We start from the raw sequence: 26,340 nt of genomic DNA on the forward strand, positions 1-26,340 counted from the left end.
TGGCATCAGCATTAGCTGTGGTCCCCACCCCGAGAGGAGAAGGACCTTGCAGCCCCTTAGGAGGGAAGCAAGACTGGTCTTATCCAGAGGTTTAGCAGGGCAGCTGCAGATGGAGAGCAATGGAAGACCCTGCCCAACGACTAGGCTTCAAAGTTCAGTCAAGGTTACTTCTTAGGGCAAGTGGTTCTTCACTGTAGTTTAATTCATGACTTCTTTTAAGAATTTGTTTAAAAACTGTGGACCCTTTCTTCAGAAAAATGCTCTAATCCACAAACACATAAAAGTTTGCCTATAACATCAAAGGGTTCATGGGCCCACTGGGACCTCTAAGCCAGGTACTATCGCCTAAGGGTGCGGGGAGAGCTGAGAGGATCGGGGACAGAGCAGGACTTGAAGCCTATTTAGCTGAGAGGAGCACAGGGGGAAAGATGCTGAAAGGGGGCGGGGGAGCAGCTCAGGAGCCTGTAGTCCTTTCCTATTTGCCCAGAGGTGGCTCTTGATGGAAAGATAAAGCTAAATGTGGCAGGAAGGACAAGAACATAGCTCCAGGTGTAGCAACAGGGAAAAGAGTGGGTGTGGAGGGGGGGATGCCCTTCCCTTTTTCTCTTTGAAAAAATACAAAATAAAACCCAATTAACCCGGAGTCGGCCCTGTTATCTCAGCTGGTCTCCCTCTCATCCCCTTCCTAGCACTTCTCCTAAGACCCACATCCCAGTCTGTAGTCTGAGACCAAACCCTGCAGAGGCCCCTCTGAAGGAACCATAGATACATTATGATGGCCAAGATTAGAAGGAGACCAACTTAGGGGCAAAGAAAGCCCTTTAAGTTGCAGAATGAATTCCCCAAACCTTAAAAAAAAAAAAAAAAAAAAAAAAAAGAATCCCCAAATGTACTCTCTAGGGAAAAAGGAAATTTTTAAAAATGAGCCATTTGCTCTTTCTGGAAAAGGTGCTGACACTTTGCAGATAAGGAGAATGAATTGCTGTCCTGCCTTCAGCTAGCCATGTAAATAGGACCCAAAGAGGCTAGGGATTCCAAAAGCAGATAACCTCATTAACAGGCGGGGCTTCCTTCTGGAACCAGCATGGGTCCCAAGTGTGGCGCTGTTAGAAATAGGTTTCTGGGGTCAAGTTCCCAGAGACACTGTTTTTTAAATTGCAGCACCTGTCTAGAAAGAAACAGAACTCTGAGGTGGGTGGGTGACAGGAGTAATCAGAAGCAGCAGCCCCCAGCCTCCAAACATGTGTTTCAAGCCCCCTTCTGAAATGACCATACACTTTGACCCATGGAATCTGCTCCCTTAGACTCAAGAGCCCCTGTGACAAACACATTCACAGAACTCCAGGGAGACACCCACAATATTCTACAGTTTCAGGTTTACTGTTGGCTACTGACAATTTAATCTGTGTTGCCATTATATGTTTTTTTAAAAAAGACTCTGGTTTTTAAGACTCTCTTTTCTTTTCTCCCGCTCATTATGTATCACGGATCTTGGTTTTTATGATCAGGAAATCATATTACGAAATCCAGAATGGAGACAATGATTCCACATCTTGTGGAATGGCGGTGAAACAGGTTAGGGGTTTAGAAGTCAAGTGATTATATTCAAAGTCAGAGGAACAACAAAGCTGGTCTTCAAGATGCCTTATTTGGACAATAGCTTTTAACGTGTCACTGATAGTTACTAACCAGGCATTTCAAGGGCAAGAAATTGTTTTCCCCAAACTACCTTTTTAGACAGTTCCAGGCAAGTAACGAAAAACCAAGAAAGGGCACTGGATTGCAAGTCCCAAGATGGGACTCTGGCCCTGGCTTGGCCCTCAGTAGAGCAGGGAACCTCATGAGGGAAGCTTTCCCTCTCTGAACAGCCTGGTGTCCCGTCCCGTCAAGTGAGGGTGGTGGCCTAAACCATCTACTTCCAAGCCTCTAATTCTAACCCTACACAGAGGAGAAAAGGAAAGTCACAAACATACTACCTGCATTTCTTTAGGACAAATCCCCATTCCTTACAGCTTGGACTCGCCCCTTCCTCACAGGAAACTCCACTCAGACCTGGTAAGCCTCTCTGTCCCCACGCGTCTCTTCCTCTCCCTCTGCTGTATTATGATTACTTTTCTCTAACTGCAGAGGCAGGCCTGTCCCCGTTACCCGAAGCCTCAGCCCCTACTCACCTCCTGGAGGAAGTGTCCCCACTTGGACCTCACTCTGCTCCCTCTTCCTCACGGGTCTGTCCTGCTGGCACTGACACTTGTTCGTTGCGGCTTGTAAAATACTATGTAGTCATTTTCCTGTGGGTGTGTCTTTTCTCCTCCTGCCCTGTCTCGCCCTTCCCTGCCTGGCATGCGGGGTCAGGACTGGGGAGGGGGGACCAGCAAGGTGAGCAGCCCTCTTCCCAGCCGGGGACAGGGCTGTGAGGCCACAGGGGACCGCCAAGTAGAGCTCCCACTTTCCTTCCTGTCTCATTGTTTTGCAGAAGATGGTTTGTCACCCACAAAGTGAACGCCTCAGGTTGGGATGGCAGCCTCGGCTGCAGCCCTGTTCAGGTATGGTGGGAAGGGGGCGCTGAGAGGCGAGAGTGTACGTGTGGCAGGGGTGGGTGGGCACGACCTACCGTCCACGGTGACTTGGCAGGAACACTCAGCCTGGCCGGCGCTGTTCTTGGCTACGCACTTGTATAAGCCTCTGTCCTCGGGCAGTGCCTTCTCAATGGAGACGGAGCACAGTGAGCCTGGGTGGGAAGAGGAACATTTGTTGAGTGGACCAGGTCTGAGCCCAACACCTGCCGGGCACTTGGAGCATCAGAGCGAGTGTTATTCACACGCCCAGAAATCAGAGGCCCTGTGGGAACCAACCTGCTCGCCCCACCAAAGCCAAGGCACTTTTTGCTGATAACCCAGACCCAAAATAACTGATCCCTAAATATACCCAACCGCCCCCCCCCCAGCAAGTTCTCTCATGGGGATATGATAGAAAGGTAAGAAGAAGAGAGAGAAATAGCCTCTGCCTTTGGAGAGCGTCAGCACAATAGAAGGGGCAGAGGGACCCAGGCCCTCACACTGGATGTCACCAAGAGAGACAAGCAGTAGTCAGGCTCAGGTCCACAGACTGTGGTACGGACAGTGGCAGGTGAGGACACTCTGCCCTGCTTACAGCAATGCTTCTGGGAATGCATCCTAGAAAAGGGCATTTTGAACAAAGAGGTGAGGGGGGGAGGGCAGGAGCCCCTGTCCAGCAGGGACACTGGCCTGTGGGCAGATCTGTTGGGAGGAGACAGTGACCAGCCTGGGACCCTGGAGGTGGCTATTCAGGAATGGTATCTGAGCTGAGAATCATGGCCGATGAGGGGCCCTGGGCTGGGAGAGGGGCTCTGTGGGGCTGCCTCTCTCAGTGCAGGGTCCTTTGGTCCCCTCAGAGAGGTATGGCCTTCTTTTCCACGGGGCTGCCCTTGCCCCAGCACACCTCTTCTGGCCTGGTTGGGGGAAGGAGGGGTCAGGCTGGGCATGAACAGAAGTCTGGTCCTCACCCATCCTAGCTCTCTCATCCCAGGGCTGGCTACTTCCCTGGGGGACACATTTAGGGAGTTTCCCTTAGGGTGTGGGGAGACACCAGCTGAGGACTGGGCTTGCTGGGCCAGGCAGGAGGGCAGCAGTACCCTCATTCCTGCCATCAGACACACACACAAGCCAGCAGCACAGCGCCCTGCCCAAAGCTGCCCTGTCGTCAGGGCAGCCGTCATCATACGAGGAGGAGGATACAGCCAGAGCCACATGCATCCTGCCACCTGGAGCCACTGGCTCCGGCCACCTCCCTTTCCGCCACACTGCCCGGCACAAGTCACTGGTTCTGCGCGGGCAGAGCTGTGTGCATCCCAGGTGTGTATGCGAAGCAGCATGGCCTTTGATCTCAAAAGTCCCCGCACCCCCATTAGACAGATGCACAGACTTGACCAACAAATACCAGGATATTCAGAGAGAGGAAGGGTGACGTCAGTTCTGCCCAGAGAACCTCACTAAGGCTAGAGGAGAAAGCAGAGACAGAATAGTTCTCGTTACTTCCTGGCACCTGGGTAAGGTCTTCAAGAGGGAAACCTCAGTCCTGCCGACCCCTTGGGGCAGAATGGCTGATCTGCGCCCCTCCCTCCTACACTCTCGCTGAGACCCTACCTCTCAGAAGGACCTCACGATGCTCTCCCACCGGGGTCGGCAATGCCTCAGGATCTCTTCCCATTGTGGCTAGGAGATAGAATTTGCAGACACTACAGCAGAAAGGATTTAGGTTGGATTTTTAGGAGCTCTGTCATGAAAGTGAGAACTATGCGGCACAGGAATCGGGGAATGAGGGTTACTGTCTTCTAGAGAGAGAAATTTCCATTCATCTGGGAGGGCAGGGGCATGCGAAGATGACCTCTGGCCCCCAAACTCGAGGCTTAGAAGAAACGGACCCCATCTTGCCATTTTCCCTCAGTCTGAGGCTAAGGCTCGGGGAGCAGATATCCCACTGCCAACAGACATCCTGGTCGAATTCTTGATTGTCTCTCAGCTTCAGTCCCCCAGCTGCCTTCAGCCTTAAACCCAAATGGGACAAAACAGTAGTGAGACCCCCAGGAGAGGTGGAGCATGTAGACCATAGCCCTCGCCCTTCACGGGGGGAAAGCCTCAGAAAGGCAGTTTTTCCAAGCCGCTCAGAGCCTGGACCCCTGGCCATGTGCGTGGGCTGGGGGAGGGCCCCCAGCAGGCTTGGAGGCTGGGCTGGCCCAGATTGAAGCATCTGGTATTTCCTGTGGGACAGCTTATTCCTGACCTCCAGAAAAAAAACTGTTTCCCAGAGTTTTTTTTGAGAAGCCTCAGCCTGGTGGGGAATTTTGAGAGGAAGGTGAGGGGGATGGGAACCAGGGATCCAATGAATGGCTCAGCTAGACTGGTCCCTGGGAGAGCCCCTCAAGGCCACAGAGTCTGAAGACCACCCCACCGTCTTGTGCTTTTTCTGAGTGTGGGGGGAGAGGGGGCGTGGGATGTACGAGGTAGAGGGAGTGGTCCCAAGCCCTAGAGGCTCTGCTCCGAGGCTGCCCTCAGTCAGCAGTGTCTCCTGACCTGGTCCCCCAGCATGCCGGGACAGTACAACTCAGCTCCAGGTCACCTCCTCAGGGATGGTGCCTTCCTTGCCATCTCTAAGCACCCCTGGCCATAGGTGGACCTCTTCCGTGTCCTGAGTTCACCTTTATCAGAGCTTGTCTCCCAAGGCCATTACTGAAACACACGCCTCTCTCCCACGCTAGATCGTGGAGGGCAGTGACTGAGACTATTATGAATGTTTTTCCTGAGCCTGGAATGCAGTCAGTTTAAAAACAAAAGTTTGCCGTTCTGAGAATGTCCAAGGCATACTTCTGGAGCAGGTGATCTGGTAGGATCTATGCAACAGAAAGTCATGAACACTTAATCAAACATAACCTACCATTGAAAAAGATAGTATAGTTTCTAAAAGGAAAAAAAAATGCCTAACTCAGAATTCTTCAAGTGGATTATGCATACAATGAAAAGGGCTAGAATACTGCCTCACACATAGTAGGTGCTGTATAAATCCTTGTGTTTTGTAGGATGGACTTATACAGGTTTTGAAAAAGCCTTTGCAAGATCCCACACTGAAGGCAATTAAAAATGAATCATCGGTTGACAGCAGCAACAAAAATGAACCCTCATTCATAGATGGGGAGAAATGTTTGCCAGGGAGAGGAGCCTGGCCCGGGGACAGGAAACAAGGCATAAAGATGAAAGCACTTCTCAGGAGCTGCGCAGAGCTCACTGGCCAGCCATGGGTCTCCCAGTCCTGGGCCAAGGCCTGAGCAGCGCTGCTGCAGGTCCAGAAAGGGCCTGGTGAGGCCACTCTGCAGGCCTGGAGGGCAGGTCCAGCTGCTGTAAGTGAGCACCATCCGCCCTGCCGTTCTGGGGGATGCAAGAAGAGCAAGGAGACCTCCACAGGTCCCTCCAAGAATGAACAGTCAACTCAACTGACTGCCATCACACCTCTCCTGCTCTCCTTGGTGCTAGACAGAGTGGACATAATCATGTTTTGGGGGGCCTGTGGGCTATGAGCCCTATCCAAGCACAGGGTTCAGAGAAGCACCCCTGAAACCTATCAACAGTGCCCACCAGCAGTAGGTCACAGACACACACATTGATGGGGGAAGAGCACAAGAGTCTGTCATGGCCAAAGGCCCAGGGACAACAGTCTGGGAAGGAGTCCTGGAGGAAGTGAATCTTGATCTTAGATGAGGTAACAGAAGGGGGTTCAGTGCAGTGGAACAAGAAGGGTTCCGAGTCAGGGAGGCGGGGGTGGAGAGGATGCTCAGTAGGGTGTGAAGGATGGGGAAACCTACTTAGCAACCCCCCTTCTCCCTACAAACCCCTCAAAACACCAGCTTCCTTCCTTATTTCCACTGGTGCCATCACTGGGACCCAGTCACCCACACATGGACACTCAGTGCTCCTCCACCCCAGCCCCCACCCTTCCAAGCCAGGCAGCAGGTTCTGTTAATTCTGCCTTTGCTTCTCGCACTGGTTATCTCCTGTCTGTGGCCATGGCTACCTTGTTCGTCCAGGCCTCACCACCTTTCTCCCCACCCTCTTCGGTAAGCTCCCTCCTTGTCTTTGGGCACAGAATCAATCAAAACCCGTAAACCCCAGCTTTGTGTCTATTGCTCTCCATTCCCAACTCTTACATGGCTCCCTACTGCCTTTAGAATTGAGTTCCTTAGCATGATAGGGGATGGAATGGGGCCGCGCCTCCCTCTCGAGCCCAGATGATGCTGGGAGTGGGCCTGCCTTGGCTGCTGCCTGTGTTCCTGCTTGGGAAGCCCACACCCTCCCTCTCCTGCTGCGAGCCCTGCCTGCCTTCACACTTCAGATCAAGGCCCTGCTCTTTCACCACCAGCCTCTCCCTGCGGCCCAGCACTCAGCTCCCTCTCCTCTCACTCCCAGCAGCTCATCATCGGCACTTGGCTGGAAGAGGTTTATCACTGTGCGTGTGTGTCCTCTCTTTCCAGATCTATCGAGAGCAGATTTACTCATACCTCTCAGAGGTCCCACTCCCTGCAGCGGAGCCTCCTGAAGCGGTCACTGACAAGGCTTTACCGCAGGTTTTCTCCTGGGTCTGTGTTTGACCCGGGCTCTTGTAGATTTGGACTCTAGTGGAAGCACTAGAGAAGGGGCAGTGGACAGAGCGTGGCCGCTGCTTTGAGACCAGGCCTTCTCCCTCCCAGGCCCGTTTCAAGGTCAGCTTCCTCTACTGCAGTGAAAATACCTGAAACTCACAAGCCCAGAGGGCACCGCCAGTCTTCCAGCCTCCTGACAACTGTTGACAGTGTTGCGGAATAAACAGCCATTAGCCTTTTCCCTTGATAGACAACGCTCTCGGGGAGCTGGTCAGGGAAGGACCAGGATGCTGACACGCTAACAAGAATTAACTAAGAGGTGATGGAGCACAGCGGTCTAGGCGTTGGAACTCAACTGCCTGCCTTCCAATCCCAGCTCTGTTACTAACTAGCTGTGCAGGCTTGGGCAAAGTGCTTAACTTCTCTGTTAGATGGGCAGTATAGTGGTTGTGAGGATTAAATGAGTGAAAAGCATAGTAAGATGCCTAGGTCAGTGTCTGGCACGTGGTGTTCAATTAGTGCAGGCTATTCTTATTTTTCAAAGGAGAATTACAAATATTTAGAACCTTTTTAAATGTTGGTTTGGGGGCTATCTCCATAATTCCGCCCCCCCACCGCCCCAGTCTCTCTTTATCCTCTCATTGTGCTGGCCTTCATTTAATCATGTCTTCTTCCCCAGCTTTAGACCTAAAGGGTCCATCTGAGGTGCTTTCTGTGGGAGGTGACACTGGAGTAGCCAGTGTAAAAGGGTCTCAGCGCCCAGCAGCTGTGCTACATCAAGGCACCCTGGGTATGAACAGCCCATTCTAAGGGCTCAGGTGCGTTTCAGAGCTGAGGTGTGCCTACACTGCTTTGTCTAGTTGATTGTTTATAAGCAGCTCTTGGTGGCTCTGCAGGTTCCATGCAAGTCCCACAACAGCTGCACAGCCATGGGCATTGCCCTCAGCCGTCCCAACATCAGCTTCCCCGAGGGTGGTACAGCCATGGACCTCACAGCGTGTAGGACTATGGGACCACACATGTCCCCACGATGGCAGCTGCCCACCTTCTGTCCCGCCCCGAGAGGTCACCACAGGGTAGCCTGGGAAATTCTCCTGGTCAAGGTTTCGGGTCAGTTTTACCTGAAACTTTCCAACAGGGAGGGGCGCACAGAGGTGGCAGGGAAGGCTTGGCATCCACTGCCCTGGACATCTCATCCCACCATGGTGATCCCCCATACCTTCCTGTGTGTGGACAGGCCAAACTAGCAGAGGCAGGGGGATGGATGAGATGGCTTCTGGAGGCCCCTACCAAGCTGAGGATTTTCAGGTGGAAAAGCTATCGTGTCAACACATTAGCAGAAAAGACACCCTTTTTTTCTCTCCTGGCCAATTTCCCCTTTACTCCTTCAGCAGTTAGATTCAAAACGCTCAGCTGTTCCAGATTTGCTGTCTGAGCTGCAGAGTGAAGACAGAAACTCCGTCGTGAGCTGAGAGGGACAATGCTATTTTCAAATGCTTCATTAGAGTTTTTAAGAGGAAGGAAGAAAGCCAGATGAGGGGTGAGGGAGGGGTGGAGTGGGGTGCCGTCAGAGGACGGGAAGGAAGGCAGCGCAGCGGGGGGAGTGCTTCTGTCTCAGCTGATCTGGATTTGACAGGACTGTTAGGGCCTCTGCCCTGACTGCCCTCTACCCCTCAAGGTTAAAATGCCACATCCCCGGGAGCTTGTGCCCTGCCCTGTCCAGAAGCACCAGCATCAGCCTCGAGTCAGGCCAGACTCTATCCTAGGGCCGGCCACCAGAGTGGGGCGTGGGAAGCCTGCTGTCCTTGGGGCTCCCATCCAGGACTGAGATTTACGAAAACATTTCAAACCAAATGAGGGGTCAGGGAAAATACCTCTCTCATCCCCATCTCTTCTCTAGGTTAAACTGGCCCATCTGAGAACTCCAAACCCTGAAAGGCCCCAGATGGCAGGATTTAGGGCCCCCCCTCTTCTCTCCACAACCCAAGAATGTGAAATACCAGCAAACAAAAGTCTCATCCAAATTAGGAAGCGAGTGGCTCTGCCTGTGAGTGTGTGCCGTAGGCGCTGCTTGGGGTTTTGGCTTCCCCCTCGGGTCCCTTCAAACACATAATGTTATCAAGACTTAAGTTGTTGACCCCAAATCACATCCCGTCACTGCACACCCTGACCTGAACCTAAAATACTGCTTCAAAGGCAGTTCTCAGCCCCAAGCCCCTGGTCAGCCCTAGCCCCAGTGCCCCCATTTCCAAGCCTATGATCGGAGGCATTAGCCCAGGCCTGCTCTGAGGAGCCACGCCTAGGGGTGCCATGAGGGGGCTCTGCCAGACAGATGCTGAGATCTGGGAATGTGCCTGGGGGACCAGGCACCCACCCCTGTCCCCCAGCAATGGAGTGTGGCGGGTACCAATCCTGTGAGTGAGGGGCACAGAGAGTGGCCTTTCCCACCCAGGCTCTGGGCTACTAACACCATCAACAAGCCAGGGCTCCAGGAGCTGACGGTGGCTGGGACAGAGCTACCCTTCCTCCCGGCCCCAACCGTGTTACCTTCTTGGGAGAGGACAATGAACTTGGTAGTCTTGAGCGTCTTTCCATTCAGTGTCCAGGTGATGGTGGCCGGGGAGTCAGAGGCCACCTGGCACTGGAGCAGCAGTTTCTCACCCTCCACCACTCGGAGATCTCGTAGCTTCTCCTTGAAGGCTGGGGCTGTCCCTTGGCTCTCGGGTCTTTTTTCATTATCTGTGGCCCCTGCATGGCCCCTCTTGCAGTTCACATCATTCTTAACCTCCTTCTTAAGTTCTTCGTTCCCAGCTGGTTTTGGGGCCTCGGACAACTTGGCATTGCCCAAGGGTTTGGGGGTCTCAGCTGACTTGACATTACCCAAGGGTTTGGGGGTCTCAGTCAGCTTGGCATTACCCAAGGGTTTGGGGGTCTCGGCCGGCTTGGCATTACCCAAGGGTTTGGGGGTCTCGGCCGGCTTGGCATTACCCACGGGTTTGGGGGTCTCGGCCGGCTTGGCATTGCCCATGCGTTTGGGGGTCTCGGCCGGCTTGGCATTGCCCATGGGTTTGGGGGTCTCAGCCGGCTTGGCATTACCCAAGGGTTTGGGGGTCTCGGCCGGCTTGGCATTGCCCATGGGTTTGGGGGTCTCGGCCGGCTTGGCATTGCCCACGGTTTTCAGAAACCCTGAAGGCTGGGCATTGCCTACAGGCTTGGGACCTTCTGCTGCCTTGGCATTCAAGGCTTCAGAGTTGTTACTGCCATTCTCTGCAGGTAATTTTTTCTTACTGCCCAACACCGAGCGAAAATCTGGGGTGGCAGGTTTTGGAGGTGGCACCTTCTCAGGCACAGGGGTCTTGGGCGTCCCCTTCTTGGCCAGGACAGAGCGGAAGTCCACCTGCTGGGGGCTATGCACCTTCCTCTCTTCCTCCGACACAGTCTTCGGCTTCACCTGCCGCTGCAGGCTGGCGCGGAAATCCATCTGCCCGGCGGGGATCTCCTTCAGGTCCTCTTCAGACAAGGCCTTGGTCCTCACCTTCCTGCCCAGGAGGTCGCGGAAGTCCAGATGCTCCACCTCCTGCTGGCGGATGGCCTCCTCGGTGTGCTGCCGCGTCTCCACGCGCCTCGTGAGCACCCCGCGCACGCCCTCGCCGGCTCCCTCGTCGGGCCCGCCCTGCCCTCCTGCTGGCCAGCCGGGCCTCAGGCTCCCGTAGCCACCACCGCCACCACCATCAGCGCCAGCTCCCCGGCTGCAGAGGCCCTCACCGCTGGCAGGCTCCCTCCCCCTGCGACCAGTGAAGGGAAAAAGGAAAGTAGCAGGAGGAAAAGGGGCTGGGTAAGAAAGAGACGTCAGGGGAGAGCAAATCCCCAGGGAGGGAGGGAGGGCGGAGGGGAGGGGCAGGGGAGGGGGCTGGCCAGGCCGTGTTTGTAGAAGGGAACTTTGGTGAGAGGCGCTTGCTTGCTTAGTTGGTTTGTTACATCGGTAATGACTTCAGTAGCCTTATAAGGGTGTATGCCAAAAAAAAAAATTTCACCCCCCTCTCCTCCCCTGCTCTCCCTCCCTCATTCCCCTTCCAATCTCTCCCTCTTGGCTCGGGCAGCCTCTACTGGAGGATACAAACAATCTGGGCCTGCTGGGCTGGGCCTGCTGGGACCAGGAGGAAGGTGGGCGGGTGGTGGCACGGGGCCTGGCTGGGCAGCCCCTGGGTGGTACTCACCGCGGGACAGCTCTGGCAGGGCTGCTCTGTAGCATCAGTGATACCTGGCAACTGCATTCACCAACCCGGTTCCTGAAGAATTCAAGGGATCAATACAGATCAAGAGGCTTTCTGGGCCAAGGGCCTGCCCAGCCTAGGGCTGTGAGGAGGGCAGGGCAGGCGGGAACTTGGCCATGGGCTGGCTGGCTGACCCCAGGGAAGACAGGACCCTGGGCTAAGCTGTGACCCTAACACACCCACACCAGACCTAGATTTAGGGCAGGGCCCTCCCCCACTTCGGTCACGCTTTATTTTTCCAGCTCTTGTTTAAAAAGGAAAAAAAAAAAAAAAAAGAATCTTCTGGGCAATAGCTACGGTAGGCATCCAGAAGTAGGACTACTTTTCTGTAAGTATATTACAAAAATTATACAATCAATCGATCACTCGGTCAAGGAAGAGTGAAGACTAACACTGCTAAGGGCTGTGATGGAGCCCCTTGGTCTAGACTGTGTGGCCCCGGTCAGCCTGCCCCGTGACCCTGAGTCTGACTCCATGCTCCCTTAATACAGAGGTGGTTATTCCTTCTCCTCACAAGGTGCCCCTACCTACTAGGTCCCCTTCACCTGCTCATGAAACGAAAGCACCCTCCAATCCCTACCCACCAGTGAATGCCCTCAGATCAGAACTTTTTGTATTAAAAACCTAACAGGTGTCTCCCTACAAGGGTGACCCATTTTCTTCTTCCGTTGGGTGGAGAGGGCCCCGGATTCTTCAGCCCACTGTTAAAGCTGTTCATGACCAGCTGAGGCCCCTCTGCTCAGGAAAGGGGCTGCAACCAGGCTCGCTGTGCTGGGCTTACAGCAGATCAGCCCTCCGACCCCACAAGGCTGCCACCTGCTGGCACTTCTGGGCTCTGACCAGCCAAGAAGGTTCTGCTCAGACGAGGGGAAGTGGAGAGGCAGATCTGAGAGCCAAAGGTGACTCTGCCTGATAATATCCACATCGTATGCAGCACCTTCCAGCCTTCATGACTCACAGCCACTATCTTTCTTGTCCCCACACAGCCCAGTGAGGTTCAGAGCACTGCTGTGCCCATCGCAAAGGGAAGAAAGGGAGGCCCAGGAGTTTCCGGGATGCAGTGTTGGGCTCTTGGGGTCCCGCACTCATTCCCTGCACTTGGCCATCTTACTTGCACTTCAGGGGCTGACACATGCCCCAGACCCTACCGTAGACACAATCCATCTCACTTACTCATGGCAGCTCTGAAAGGTTGGGGTCAGCATTGTTTTTTGTTTTGTTTTTATTTATTTATTTTTTGCTGTGTTGGGTCTTCGTTGCTGTGCATGGGCTTTCTCTAGTTGTAGCGCACAGGGGCTACTCTTTGTTGCGGTGCGCAGGCTTCTCATTGCGGTGCTTCTCTTGTTGTGGAGCACGGGCTCTAGGTGCTCGGACTTCAGTAGCTGTGGCACGTGGGCTCAGGAGTTGTGGCTCGCGGGCTCTAGAGCGCAGGCTCAGTAGTTGTGGCGCACGGGCTTAGCTGCTCCACAGCATGTGGGATCTTCCCGGACTGGGGCTCAAACCCGTGTCCCCTGCATTGGCAGGAGGATTCTTAACCACTGCGCCACCAGGGAAGCCTAGCATTGTTTTTATAGGTAAGAAAAATGAAGTTCATCAAGGTTAAGTAATTTTGCCTAAACTCACAGAGCTGGCTAGCAGGGGAAGGGGTTGGGACCTGGGTCTACTTGAATCCAAGACCTGTAACTTTCCCATCCCACCCCACTGATCGCTGACCAGTACAAATCTATTCTGGGACATGTGTGTGTTTGTGTGTGTCTCTGTGTGTATGTGTATATCAACTGCAGGTATGTGGGCTCCACCTGATGGGCACCTGTGCCTGCAGGCCCATGTTTGGGAACGTGTGTATGTCACCCCCACGTGGACAGAGAGCTGAGCATGTGTCCCGTAGCTCTGCCGATGCATGTGGGTATCTACCTTGCTTTGCCTGGCCTCCCTCCCAATGGAGGACCAGCTCCGGGTCAGGCACCAGCAGCCCACTGTGTGGCAGATGATTCTTGAGGGTCCCGGGGGGGGGGGTCACTGTTCACTCCTGGACACTGGGACCCACATGACAGAAGGAGAGGTTGATCTTTTGTGCTCCCTAACACTCCTCTCATCTTCTGGGGTCCCCTTCTGGTCACCTTCCTCAATGCTCAAGCTCTCGGGGGTGCAGATTCAAGGTTCGGGGAGTTTGAGGGCCCAGGGTGCTCCTTTGCGCCACACACAGCAGTTAGGTGCCTCCTCAGTGCCAGGCCCTGGGAAGGCTAGGAGGCCCTCAGAGCATCCTGAGAACTCAGCACAGAAGGCTAACAGGGCTTGGGTCAACCATGGGAGGTCACTTGGGGGTGAGGCCCAGCCCCCTGGCACCCCCCTTCTGCCAGGCTGCTGGCCAGTAGAGCCCACTCTGTTCCCACTTTTCTTTCAAGCACAGGGTGCGGGGCCTGGGGTTGGCGTGGAGCAGGAGGACGAGATGCCCAAGGGCCACGTTTTCCGGGGAGCCCTTTTCGACATCTCCTCAGCTGAGTTTCCTCCTCTCACAAGCAGCACACAGCCCAGATGCAAAAATCAGGAGCAGACACTGACCAGATGGCCCTGCTTTGCCCTAGCCAAGCCCCTCAGAGGCTCTAAATGGTGGGGTGCCCTGACCCCCAAGCTGGAGTAAGCTCTATCTCCCCATGGGGGAAGCAGGTAAGCACTTCTGTTGTTTTCTATTACCTGCCTTGAAGGAGGCAGGTACAGGTGGCCTTCCCCAGGCCTCACCCTGAGGTACCCAGGCAGTCTGAGGGGGCAGATGGGAGGTAGAGAACTTGGGATACCATGGCTGGCCCACTAAGTATATCATTCCTTGGCATGGGGGTCACTATGCCTGCAGCCACAAACTTAAGTCTCTGCTAGACTTTGAAGGCTAATCATGGGTTCATCTGGAGCCTGCAAAGGTCAGAGAGGCCTGTTGCCTGGAAGCCACACCCCAGATAATCTAACCAGCTGATCAGCCTCTTCGGCCCTCTTTTTTTTTTTGTTTTAATTAATTTATTTGTTTATTTTTGGCTGCGTTGGGTCTTCATTGCTGCGCGGTCTTTCTCTAGCTGTGGTGAGCTGGGGCCACCCCTTGTTGCGGTGCGCGGGCTTCTCATTGTGGTGGCTTCTCTTGTTGCGGAGCACGGGCTCCAGGTGCACAGGCCTCAGTAGTTGCAGCACGTGGGCTCAGTAGTTGTGGCTCGTGGGCTCTAGAGCACAGGCCCAGCAGTTGTGGCGCACGGGCCTAGTTGCTCCGTGGCATGTGGGATCTTCCCGGACCATGGCTCGAACCCGTGTCCCCTGTGTTAGCAGGCAGACTCTTAACCACTGCGCCACCAGGGAAGTCCCTTCGGCCCTCTTTGGTGTCTGCACATACTGTATTCAGTTACAAAGTCAGGCCTGAGGCTGAGGCGCCACCCCCATGCCCAGCCCAGGTGCTGCCACAGAAGACATGTGGCTGTCACCCTATAAGCTGTACCTTTTACAACTAACAGAATCCTTTGTGTTCCCTGCCTCCTAAACCCTGAATAAGAAGCCCCAGTCTTTGGTTACAAAGCCTTGGACGCTGTCCCACTCTGAATCACCCACCCCTGGAATGGATTTTATATGCAAAATTAGTTTAAAGAACTAATTTCCTGGCAAGTATCAATTTTTGAAATATTTCAGCTGGAATTTGGAGCTGACTTTTTGACATTTCCCCTTTTAGTTCGGGAGACAAGGGCTAGGGAAGGGGAGGGAAGGGAAGGGGAGGGGAGGGGAGGTAGAAACCAACCACCCGTATGTACCCCCAACTTCAGCAGAACAGAGAGCACCTGTCCCACCCCCACCCTCAGCCTGGCTTCCTCCCAGCCTCCTAGTCTCCCTCCTTGAAAGGCATTCTGTCCTGGGTCTAGGTCTGGGTCTGAGAAAAGCCACAGGGCAGCAGGCCTCCTGGCAGGCCTGGCACACACTCCCCAGGGCAACCACGGACTGGCTCCTTCTCACTGGGGACAAAGCCAAGGCCAGGGCAGCAGCCTCCCAAAGGAATGAAGAGGCTGGACTCTGGGGAGGGAAAAGGGGCAAGGGCTGCACGTGTGGGGACCCTAGTGCGATGTCCCAGGTTTCCCAAGTTCCCAGTGCACTGAAACAAAGAATGGAGGAGCATCTGATTTAAAGACAGAGCTAGGGTTCCAGTCTAGGCTCTGCTACTCACCTTTGGGTGGCCGTGACCCTGAGGCCTCAGCTTCCCCCATTATTAAACAAGGAGGTGGCTAAATAACTTTTGAAGTCCCTTCCAGCTAGGACAGTCTAAGTTTTATGACTGTCCCCAGCTGGGCCCAGACAGTCTGCCTGCCGACCTCCCAGTGCAACCTTCCACTCCGGCCTGGCAGACTTCCCACAGCCTTGCTTTGTTCTTTCCTACCCTCTCGTGCTCAGCCTATCCAACAAGACTTTACTCATTTGCCTCAGAATCCCACAAAAAGCTCATCTCTTCTAGGATGTCTAGCTTGATTACATGAGTATTATCTCAAAGCACCACTCCTTTCATACAGACAAGCTCTATTCTAACATACAATCAGTTTCCACTATTTGTACTGGCCTAGAGGAAGAAGAAACTATCTTCTCTCTATTTTGGAGGCAGATTGGCCTTCCTGATAATAAATGGTTCAGACACAAGGCAAAGGCCGTTGATGTGTTCTGAGCATACTGCTGATGGTGGTAGGATGACCAGTCAGCCCATGGACATCTCATCAGCTGACCACAGACATGTTATTAGCTCAGTTGAGGTTTGCTGAGCCTTGCCCAGCTAAGTAGAATTTCCTAGCAGATCCAAAGATGCCCAATGAATAATAAATGGGTATTTTCTTAAAAGTCACTAAGTCTTGGGATGATTTGTTATGCAGCAAAAGCTAATGATGCAAATATAAAGCACATGCCCAGAAAGGACCCAAGTAGATGGAGCACATGCTGGGTTTTGTCATTACTGTAGGAACAATGCTCCATCATGGCAGTAGCTTTGGCATATTGCTACAGAGCTCAGAGACTTGAACATGATGGGCTCAGTACAGGGAAATGATTGATCCAGGAGAGCAAGCCCCTTGCAAAGTGGCCAGGCACCTGAGCCAGAGCAGTCCAGCCATCTTCAGGATGTGGCACAACCTGTTTACAGAGTCCAGGTACAGACAATGCTTCTTCAATGCTTCTTCAATTAGCATCTTCTTCAATGCTAATACCAACCCTAGGGGCTGGCGTTCTGTCTCTGTCAACCCAGGGTTGGCATGGAATTTTAAGAGTTAGAACATTTTAAAGGTAGAAGAACATTTCTGGATCACATTCATATAACAAGTAGTTACCAAATGCTGACTACGGTCAGATACTGTTCTAGGCACTGGGAACACGGCAGTGTGCCTTCATGGAGCTTACCTTCTCATGTTCCCTAGAAAGATCTTGAAAGGGAGGAAGAAGGAATGGGGATAGTTAACGTCCCTGTAGTGGTTTTAAATGTCTACAAATTCTTTGATACTCCTTTCTCCAAGAGGTGGAACTTAATTCCCCTCTGCTGGAGTATGGGTTGCACTTAGTGACTCACTTCTTGCAAAGAGAGTGTAGCAGAAGTAATGGTGCTTCCATTACTTCCAAGGATAGGTCATACGAGACATTGCAAGTTCCAACTAGTTCTCTCTCTTGGACCACCAACTCTGGGGAAGCCAGCTGCCATGTCATGAAGACACTCAAGCAGCACTAGGGAGAGGTCCACACAGCCAGGAGCTGAGGCCTCCTGCCAACAGCCCTGTGAGTGAGCCATCATAGATGTGGACCCTGCAGCCTCAGTCGAGCCTTTAGAGACAGCAGCCCCTGCTGACATCTTCACTGAAACCTCACGTGAAACCCTGAGCCAAAACTCATCTAGCTAAGCTGCTTCAAATTCCCAACCAGTACAAACTATGAGAATATAACTGTTTGTTGTCTGAAGCTGCTATGTATGGGGGTAATTTGTTACTCTGCAATAGATAATGAATACATTCCCTCTATCCTGTTGCTTTTCCAATTTTAATCCATCTTCCCTCCTTCATAGTCTTCATACACCAAATAATGGGGGAACAAAAGCCAGGATGTAATAAGAGAGGACTCTGGGGAACTGAGCTCAGAAGAGAAGGCTCTCAATGAACCTCTGTTGTATTGAAGTGGAAGAAACAAAAGCAGCAGCACCAAGCCTGCACTTTCTTTACCTTGAAGCCCAACCCCACATTACTTTGTGATTCCTCTGGCTTCCGAGTCCCAGGTAGGGACTTTGCTGGGAGGTAGGAATTTGGGGGGTAGGGGTTAAAGGAGGTTGGCAGGTCATGCAGACTCACTTGAGCAGGATCTCATACTGGCCGGCATGCCAGGGCTGCACGTTCTTTAGAATCAGGGTGAACACGTCCTCATTCTGTAGCACCTCGAAGTGGCCAGTGTCTTTGGAGAGGGCTTTGCCGTCCCGGAGCCAGTGCACAGTGGGGAAGGGGTCCCCAGCTATGGCACAGGAGATGAGGACACTCTGGCCCAGGCAGGCTGTCACTGAGCGGGGCTTGCTGATGAACCAGGGCTGGGTGCCATCCTGAGGCTCTGAAGTTAGCAAAGGATTGAGTTAGAGAGGGAGGCCTTTCAGCAGAGAGCATCCACTCAACTCTCCATGGCAGTGAATGTCGGAAGACAGAGTGTTACCCAAAGAACAGCTTGTCCAGAAATCACTTTTATTGAACATACAGGTAGAGCACATCCTTCTCATGGCAAATCTGTCTTGGCTACTTCTCACAGGATAATATTAACATGAATTTGTATATCCAAAGCATGGGGAGGTTGTCCAGAATGTACAGGGGCACTGGGATAGGTACCAATGATCTGCATGACATGTGTATGATTAAGAGTTGTCACTTGCTTCATGTGTGCTTAATTTGTCTCTCCTCTTAAATATGGGTTCCCTAAAGGCTAGGACCATCATAGGCCATAACTCATCTGTCACTGCCAAACTGTTAGTGTGTTAGGAGATATCTCTCCCAGCACTCTCCGCAGCTTGACACCAGTACCCCAGCGAGGGCAGGAGCTTCAGAAGGTAGGGAAGGGTGGCCCCACTCAGCCAGAGCCTCAGATGTAGGATGGGGAGCTGGCCACTGGGGCTGGGATGGGACCAAGGGAGCGTGGGGTCCATGGTGGGGACAAAGTAGGCTCACATGGTTTCCTCGCCTCCAAATCACCTTTGGAGAGACCATGGCAGCAAAGCCTCCCTGCCCCTGCCCCTGCCCCTGCCCGCCACTGGTCAGCGGGTCAGCCTCACCTTGCACTGTGAGCATGGCCTGAGTGCGGACCTCTCCTGCGCTGTTCCAGGCTTCACAGGTGTAAGTGCCTGTGTCCTCCGGGAACACTTCCTGGATACAAAGGCTGTGCTGAGTGCCTCTCTGTTCAAAGTGGAAGTCCTCTGACTCCTGGATCTCATTCCCATTGTGAAGCCAGATGACCTCAGGGGGTGGGTTCCCTGAATGGGGAGGAGAGGCAGGGGAGCTGGTCAGGGAGATGCTTCCCTGGGCTGTAACTCTACTTAATACTATGACATTGTATTGCATAAGTTTTCCCATCCATAACATATTCTAACCCTATCTATCTCAAAGGTTTACTGGGAGGATTAAATAAATTAATACCTTAGCAGCCCACTAGAAACGCAGATTAGAATAGCATCTGGCACAAAGAAAGTACTCAATGCATGTTCATTGTAATTACTTAACAACAGGTTTGGGGAAACCAGAAAGAATCCAGAAGTGAAAAATATTACTTCAGAGATAAAAGAGGAAACCTAGAAGAATGGATTTTAAAATTAGAATTCAAACTGCTTGATAATGCTGAGTGATAGCTGGATCAGTGGGTTCCAGCACTGTTTCCTGCTGTGCACACCACACACCTTGCGTGCACACCCAGGCAACTCCATGGGGACTTCACAGAAACTCCCTTGTCAGTTTTCACCAAGGGGAAGCTCCCTCAGCGCTTCATTTTGCTACCATACAAATGTTGTCCAAGGGTGAAGATGGGTACCAGGCTTTCCAAACCCAGCTCATGGTGGATAGCATTTCCACTTTTACTAGTCTACTTCCCTGGGTAGCTTCTAGCCATTTGTTGGGGCATAAAACAATGGCCACCTGTGAGGGTTTCCTCTGCGGAAAGAGCTGAGCCACTGCACTCTGCTTCCAGGGGAGCAAGTCCCCGGGAACGGCTGCTGAGGGAGGCTGCGTGGTATCAAGCTCTTTCAAGGACAGAGGAGACCACCATCTGTCTCTGAGGGGGTAGCCAGCATGTGTCTGGAGGCCAGGGGCAGGATGCCTCTGATTTCTATCAACTTGAGGAGTATGTGCAGGGGAGGGGACCCAGCCTCTGCCTGCATTGTCCCGGGACTGCCTTCAGCCTTCGGGAGCAGGGAGTTCATCCTAGGATCCCTAAAAGGGTGAGCCCATGGGTTCCCTCCCAACTCCTCTTTATCGCTTCTGCAACTCAAAAGGAACTGAAAAACCAGACAGGACCTCCAGACTGTCAGCGGGACTGATCAGAGGCCAGCATGAGCCTGCATCAGTAAGTCTGCGCCAGGATATTCCCCAGGCTTCACTTGCTGGCTTCTAGCAAAAACAGTAAAATCTCTCACTGGGCTGTTCATCCCACACTCCTGTCACCCCACCCATTTGAGAAGGACCCCTGTTCTATATTCTCACCTTAACATTTGAATAGAGCAACTGAGACTTATCTTCCAAGGGTTAGAAAGTTCTCACATCACCTGGTTTTGGACCTGTGTTCACAATCTTCCAGCTACATTGGCCATACTATGTTCTCAGTTAATCCCTCACCTCTCTAGCATGGCCATCTTCTTCCCTGGACCACTTAACCTTGAATCCAGAAAATCCAGCCCAGAGAAAGCAGAAGAGAGGGACCAAGAGGCTCCACTCCTTTGGGTCCACTGACTGACAGGCCCAGGCTGCCTTTGTGGCAGACAGTGATCTCAGCGGGATGTCGGGAAGCAAAGCCCATGTTGCAACCATGCCCGTTGTCACGTATACCCCGGGGACAGAGATGGGGGGACAGACCTGACACCTGGACTGTCATGGTGACCTGGCTCCCGTCCATGACTCTGAGATCAGAGAGGCCCTGCAGGAAGAGGGGCGCGACGGGCTGGCTGGAGGCCGTGGGCAGGAGGTACTCACTCTTCTCGTCACTCTTCTTTTCTGCGTGGCAAACAGAATGTGGGGTGGACATTCACTCATTCATTCCGCAGACACAGACGAAATGAGCACTCAGCACATGAATGTGTTGGGGCTCAGGTTCCCACCAGAAACTGACCGCTTCCATTTCCCTGTGTGGTACGACAGTGCTCTTGCCTCACAGCAGGAAAGGACGAGGCCTCTGCAGGGCCATGTCCAACCTAGGCTCTGGCTCCCCAGGAGCACTTCCAGGGGATGGAGGCTGGGAGTGGGGGAGCCAATACTTGGCATCTTATGAGACTTTTTTTCCCCTTAAATTGTATTTACTCTTTTGAATAAGTGATACATTCACATAGCATAAAATTCAAAAGGTTCAAAGAGTATGTGTACAGTCTCCTTTCTGCCCCTGTCCTCTGGCCAAATGTCTCTTCCCAGAGGCAACCAATTTTCAGTTCCTTGTTCACCTTGCCAAAGATGGTCCATGTGTATAACACACAATAGCATATAGATATACTCTTTAATTTTTCTTCTCTTAAAGAAAAATGATAGCACACTATACACAATGATTGGCATCTTGCTTTTTCATCTAACAATACAGTTATCCTTCAGTAACTGCAGGGTACTGGTACCAGGACCCCTTGCAGATACCAAAATCTGCAGATGCTCCAGTCTCTTATATAAAATGGCCTAGTATTTGCATATAACCTAAAATCCTCCTGTATACTTTAAATCATCTCTAGATTACTTATAATACCTAATACAATGTAAATGCTATGTAAATAGTTGCCAGTGCGGCAAATTCAAGTTTCGCTTTTTGAAACTTTCTGGAATTTTTTTTCTCGAATATTTTTGATATGCGGTTGGTTGAATCCGCAGATGCAGAGCCCATGGATACAGAGGGCCGACTGTATATCTTGATGTTTCTCATAAAACAGAACTGGAGAGCTTCCTCATTGTTTTCTATGACTGCATGATGCTCCTTTAGCATCTCCTGAGATTTTAAGCACCTCAAGAAAGTCAAAGACGCTACATAATTAGAATGACTAAAATTAAAGACTGATCAACCTAAGTACTGGGTCTGGCAAGGATGTGGAGCAACTAGAACCTGCCTACGCTGCTGGTGCGAGTGTAAAATAGTACAGACCCTTTTAAAAACAGTTTGGAGTTTCTTAAAAAGTCAAACATACGTTTAGCATATGAGCCATTCATTCTACTCCTGGGTATTTACACAAGAGAAATGAAAGCACGTATCCATACAAAGAGTCGCACACAAACATTCATAGCGGTTTTATTCCTAACGGCCCCAAACTGGAAACAACCCAAATATTCCATCAACAAGTGAATGAATAAACAAATTATGATATATCCGTACAATGGAATACTACGCAGCACTAATGAGAGACACTACAACAGAGACAAATCTCACAAAAATTACACTGCATGAAAGAAGCCAGGCGAAGAAAGAGTACCTAATGGATGATTCCATTTACATAAAATTCTAGAAAATGCAAAATATAGTGACAGAAAGGTTGCTTGGGGCAGGCGTTGTGGGGAGGGATTGTAAAGGGACACAAGGAAGCATTTGGTGGTGATGGACATGTTCATTTTTTAAAATTGTGGTGAAGGTTTCATGGGTGAAGGCTTCAAATTAAACACCATAAATATATGCAGTTTGTTGTACAACCAAAACGGGGAGGGGGGGCGGTGGTGGAATCTCTCTCTGGGAGGGGGAAGGAGTGCCCCGGCTAGACAAAGACAAAACTAGAACAGCTCTCTGGGTTCAGGGCTGGCCTACTCACTCCCACTCCGTTCGCTGGGGAGATGGGTTAACAAATAGGCTTTCCATTATTCTTAGAATCCTCCCTACGCTGGGCTCTGACCTGCCTCGTGTGAGCCGCAGGGGAAGGAGCAGTAAGGTTAGGCTGAGCTGGTGTCTATTTCCCACACAGGATGGCCCTCGTGCAGGACGAGCTCCCAGCTGCCCGGTCTCTTGTCCTGCCCTTTGTCCTGTGAGCCAGGTGGCTTTGACCTTCAATAATTCTTTGTTAGCCTTCTTATTTTTGTCTTTGGGGGAGGGGGGCAGGGGTAGGGACAAAGAAGGCTATGGTATCTCTAAGTTAAACTCTAAGTTTAGGGGAAGAGGGACTGTGGTATTTTGAGTTCTTTTTAGCACAGGGCCACACATACCAGATCTTCTCCTGGAAGCCTGCAGCCGTGAGGACACATTTCCAGGGTGCTTTACATACCTGGGAAAGGCCTAACTCCAAACTGGCCACTAGATTTTTATCTGCTGGCACTGAAAACAAAATATGGTGCACTGCAGAGCACACCCAGCACGGCCTCTGGGAGTGAGGGTGAGAGAGGCTGGGAAGACCAGGTAGGTAGGAGGACAATTTCCCCCAAGGCAGGTGCCGTGTGAAGGGCGTGGAGCCAGAGCGCAAGGGAAGACAGGGCCCATGACCAGAGGATGGGCTCTCAGAGCCATCCTGCCCCAGCCCCTGGCATCACTGCCTTTGACAGGGGGCAGCCAGGCAGCCTTGGCCTTGGCAGAAGGCCCCGGGAGTGGGCTCTGGGGGCCCAATATTGGAAATGCAGAGATCTCCTTTCTCTGACTGAGTGGCAGTAGCCAGGGAAGCAGGCTGCCTCAGGAGAGTTGAGGAATTTCCTGCCTTGCACAGACTGAGAAGGCTCGAGGACAAAATGTTTTTGCCTGTCCAGGGCCCTCCCTGTTCCCGCCTCTCCGCTGTCTCAGCCAGAGTCCCCAGCTTCGCAGAGCTCCCTGCAGACGGGCTCTTATTCCTAGGTGCTGTGGAAACATCAAAAACTCCAGCTCCCTTTCCTTCAAGCCAGTGCAGCTCCTCTTTGACCCCCACCATCTCCTGGGTCTTCCTACTGCCCAGTTTTCTGGCTTGGGGCTTTACGGGTCTCAGCCAGTGGGGACTAAATGCCTATCTATAGCTCCCTGTCCTGAGAGGGTGGCCTGGGCACTGACTCCCAGGTGGCAGCTCACTGGTTCTCTGAAAGCCACTGAAATGTAGGATCTGAAGCCGGGTCCTGGTCTTGGGCAAGTCACTGCCTCTCTCTGAAGCTCGACTTCTTCATCTGTATTTAGGGTAATAATAGTATCATCACAGGACCTGGGGGTTTGAAAGAGATAATCTGTGAAAATACTTTGTCCGACCATCTATCATCAATAGTCACAGGTGTGTGAGGCTGGCACAAGAGCTGACTCACACCTACCCGCTTGGGCTCAACTAGCTGGTGGGTTTATCAGCAACAGAAGAACAAACAGAGCCTGGACCTTCACCCCAGGATTACAAACTCATTTTTACGTAACCTAAGGGAAATACTGTTAGGAATACAAATGTGTTGCTTAAAAATATCATGGATATATCTAAAGTAAATCTAAAGCAATTTGAGAACAAAATTTCACTGCACTCCCTCAGAGAGAGATGAGTGAGAGTGCCTGAATTTGTGGGAACTGCCCCGGCAGGTATTTAGTTCCAATCGCCTCTGACCCTGTTCTTGCCTCCCCAAAGCCTCACTGTTAAGAACGGAGAGAAGAGGGAAGTGACTGGGAGGAAATGTGCAGAATGAACCTGTTCTCGGACCTGCCGTTCAGGGTCACATGGGACTAGAGCTACGGTGAATCGGGCTAGTGGGTGGCTGAGTCATCCCCAGCATTCAACCTCCCCAGAGTCGTCACAGGGTGAGAAAACCAACCCACTATAATTACACTCTGCGCTGGGGTTCAGGAGCCAACAAGGATGTCAGTTTTGAGACAAGCAGCTTCCTCTAGGCGACCTGAGAGAAGCAGCCCTAACTTGAATCCTGAAACTCCAGTCCCAACCTCACCGCCCCACTTTACTGGTAGTGAGGCCAGGACGTGCTCAGGTGAAGCGAGCTGCCCGAGGCCCCAGAGCCAGCGACAGGCAGACCTAGAGCTCACCCCAGGTCTCCTGACTGCAAGGCCAAGGTGTTCTGGAGGCCGTCTCTTCCAAGGGAGCCAGCCACCTCCCATGATGCCCATGCTGAACTCCCCATGAGGACAAATGTCCTATGCTGACCCCCATTATTGACCCTTGACAAGGGAGAAAGCTAACGCAGAGCAGGGAAAGCCAGGCGAAAAGGGCAAGGTGTGTGTATGTCATTTAATTCCAAAGCCACACACAACTTCTTCTGGCTCATCTGTGGCCGACTGACCACGTATCAGTTTATGCTCACTCTTGTGTGGACTTAGATAAAATAAGAAGAGACAGATGGAAACAGGTGCTGTGAACTCACAGCCTGAGCTGCGTGATCTGAAGCAAGTTCCCCATCCTAAGCCTCAGTGTTCTCTCCTCTAAACTGATAAGAATACTACAGTTATCATCAGTTACTGACAATCATGCAAAAGTGATAAGGGTAATGTACACATCATCAGTATAATGCATGACAAATACTGCAGGGTTTTCAGATGATTCAAAGAAATAACACCCATAAAACAGCTACAAGAATATATGGCACATAATAAGTACAGGAATAAATGTTTTGTGCCTTTCCTAACCCAACTGACTGCTTTTGGTTGGGCAAACTCAACCTGACAATAACTGCAATAAGAAAAGCCTCCCAAATCTGGACATTCACATTTAATCAGGCAGAGATCTGAAAGGTCTCAGCTTCCCCTGACATAACATTATAATAATTCCTTACAAAGTTCAGCACCTCACCATTCTAAAGGATTCTAAAGGATGTCTGCAGCTCTCAGTTCATCCTCAACACCCCCTGAAGTAGGGAAGATTGTGCCCTCATTTTACAGCGGAAAGAGCTGAGGCTCAAATTGGAGAAGGAACTGTTAAAGCAAATAAAGTTGGATCCATCCCCTCAAACCATATATAAGTGGATTAAAGATAACATCTCTCCCAAACTTCATGTAGAGAAAGGATTTGTGAACATCTTAATGACTAGCTTCTTATACTACATTTCTAGTGAAGTAAACCCACCCAGTGATGAAACAGATTCTTCCTCTGCTCCTTCCGAAAAACAACTGCTTCTTTCCTTCAAGCCAGTAATGCAGAAATTCCTTCAAGATCACGTTGATCTACAAGTCAGTGCCCTCTATGCTCTTCAGGTGCACTGCTACAATAGCAACTTCCCGAAAGGCATGTTACTCCTCTTTTTTGTTCACTTCTATGACATGGAGATTATTGAAGAAGAAGCTTTCTTGGCTTGGAAAGAAGATATAACCCAAGAGTTTCCAGGGAAAGGCAAGGCTTTGTTCCAGGTGAATCAGTGGCTAACCTAGCTAGAAACTGCTGAAGAAGAAGAATCAGAGGAAGAAGCTGACTAAAAGAACCAGCCAAAGCCTTAAATTGTGGAAAACATACTGTTGCTATGATGTAACTGCATTTGACCTAACCACTGTGAAAATTCATTCTGCTGTAAAGTTTTCACAATATTTAAAGCAGAAGCATGTCAGTTAGGATTTCCTTCTGCATAAGGTTTTTTTGTAGTGTAATGTCTTAATCATAGTCTACCATCAAATATTTTAGGAGTATCTTTAATGTTTAGATAGTATATTAGCAGCATGCAATATTACATCATAAGTTCTCAAGCAGAGGCAGTCTATTGCAAGGACCTCCTTTGCTGCCAGTTATCATAGGCTGTTTTAAGTTAGAAAACTGAAGAGCAACACTGAATACTGTAGAAATGCACTTTGCTCAGTAATACTTGAGTTGTTGCAATATTT

General features: G+C 51.5%; 1 protein-coding gene and 1 pseudogene across 7 annotated transcripts in view; one reads left to right on the top strand and one right to left on the bottom strand.

The window, feature by feature from the left end:
• MYLK (myosin light chain kinase) overlaps positions 1-26,340 on the bottom strand; it is a 269,948-nt gene that overhangs the window by 69,995 nt on the left and 173,613 nt on the right. For 6 of the 7 annotated variants that reach the window (XM_061194266.1, XM_061194267.1, XM_061194261.1 and 3 more), the window contains 6 exons: positions 20,499-20,636; positions 18,713-18,910; positions 17,754-18,003; positions 11,365-11,436; positions 9,695-10,932; positions 2,612-2,728 (listed from right to left, as the gene is read on the bottom strand). In XM_061194266.1, the coding sequence (XP_061050249.1) occupies positions 2,612-2,728; positions 9,695-10,932; positions 11,365-11,436; positions 17,754-18,003; positions 18,713-18,910; positions 20,499-20,636 (2,013 nt within the window). Of the gene's footprint in view, positions 1-2,171; positions 2,232-2,611; positions 2,729-9,694; positions 10,933-11,364; positions 11,437-17,753; positions 18,004-18,712; positions 18,911-20,498; positions 20,637-26,340 lie in introns of those variants that run through there. The other variant, XM_061194268.1, reaches the window with a different exon arrangement.
• On the top strand, positions 22,563-25,983 carry LOC133093770 (eukaryotic translation initiation factor 4 gamma 2-like; annotated as a pseudogene).

The sequence above is a fragment of the Eubalaena glacialis genome, chromosome 6, assembly GCF_028564815.1.
Source record: "Eubalaena glacialis isolate mEubGla1 chromosome 6, mEubGla1.1.hap2.+ XY, whole genome shotgun sequence".
Lineage (NCBI taxonomy): Eukaryota > Metazoa > Chordata > Mammalia > Artiodactyla > Balaenidae > Eubalaena > Eubalaena glacialis.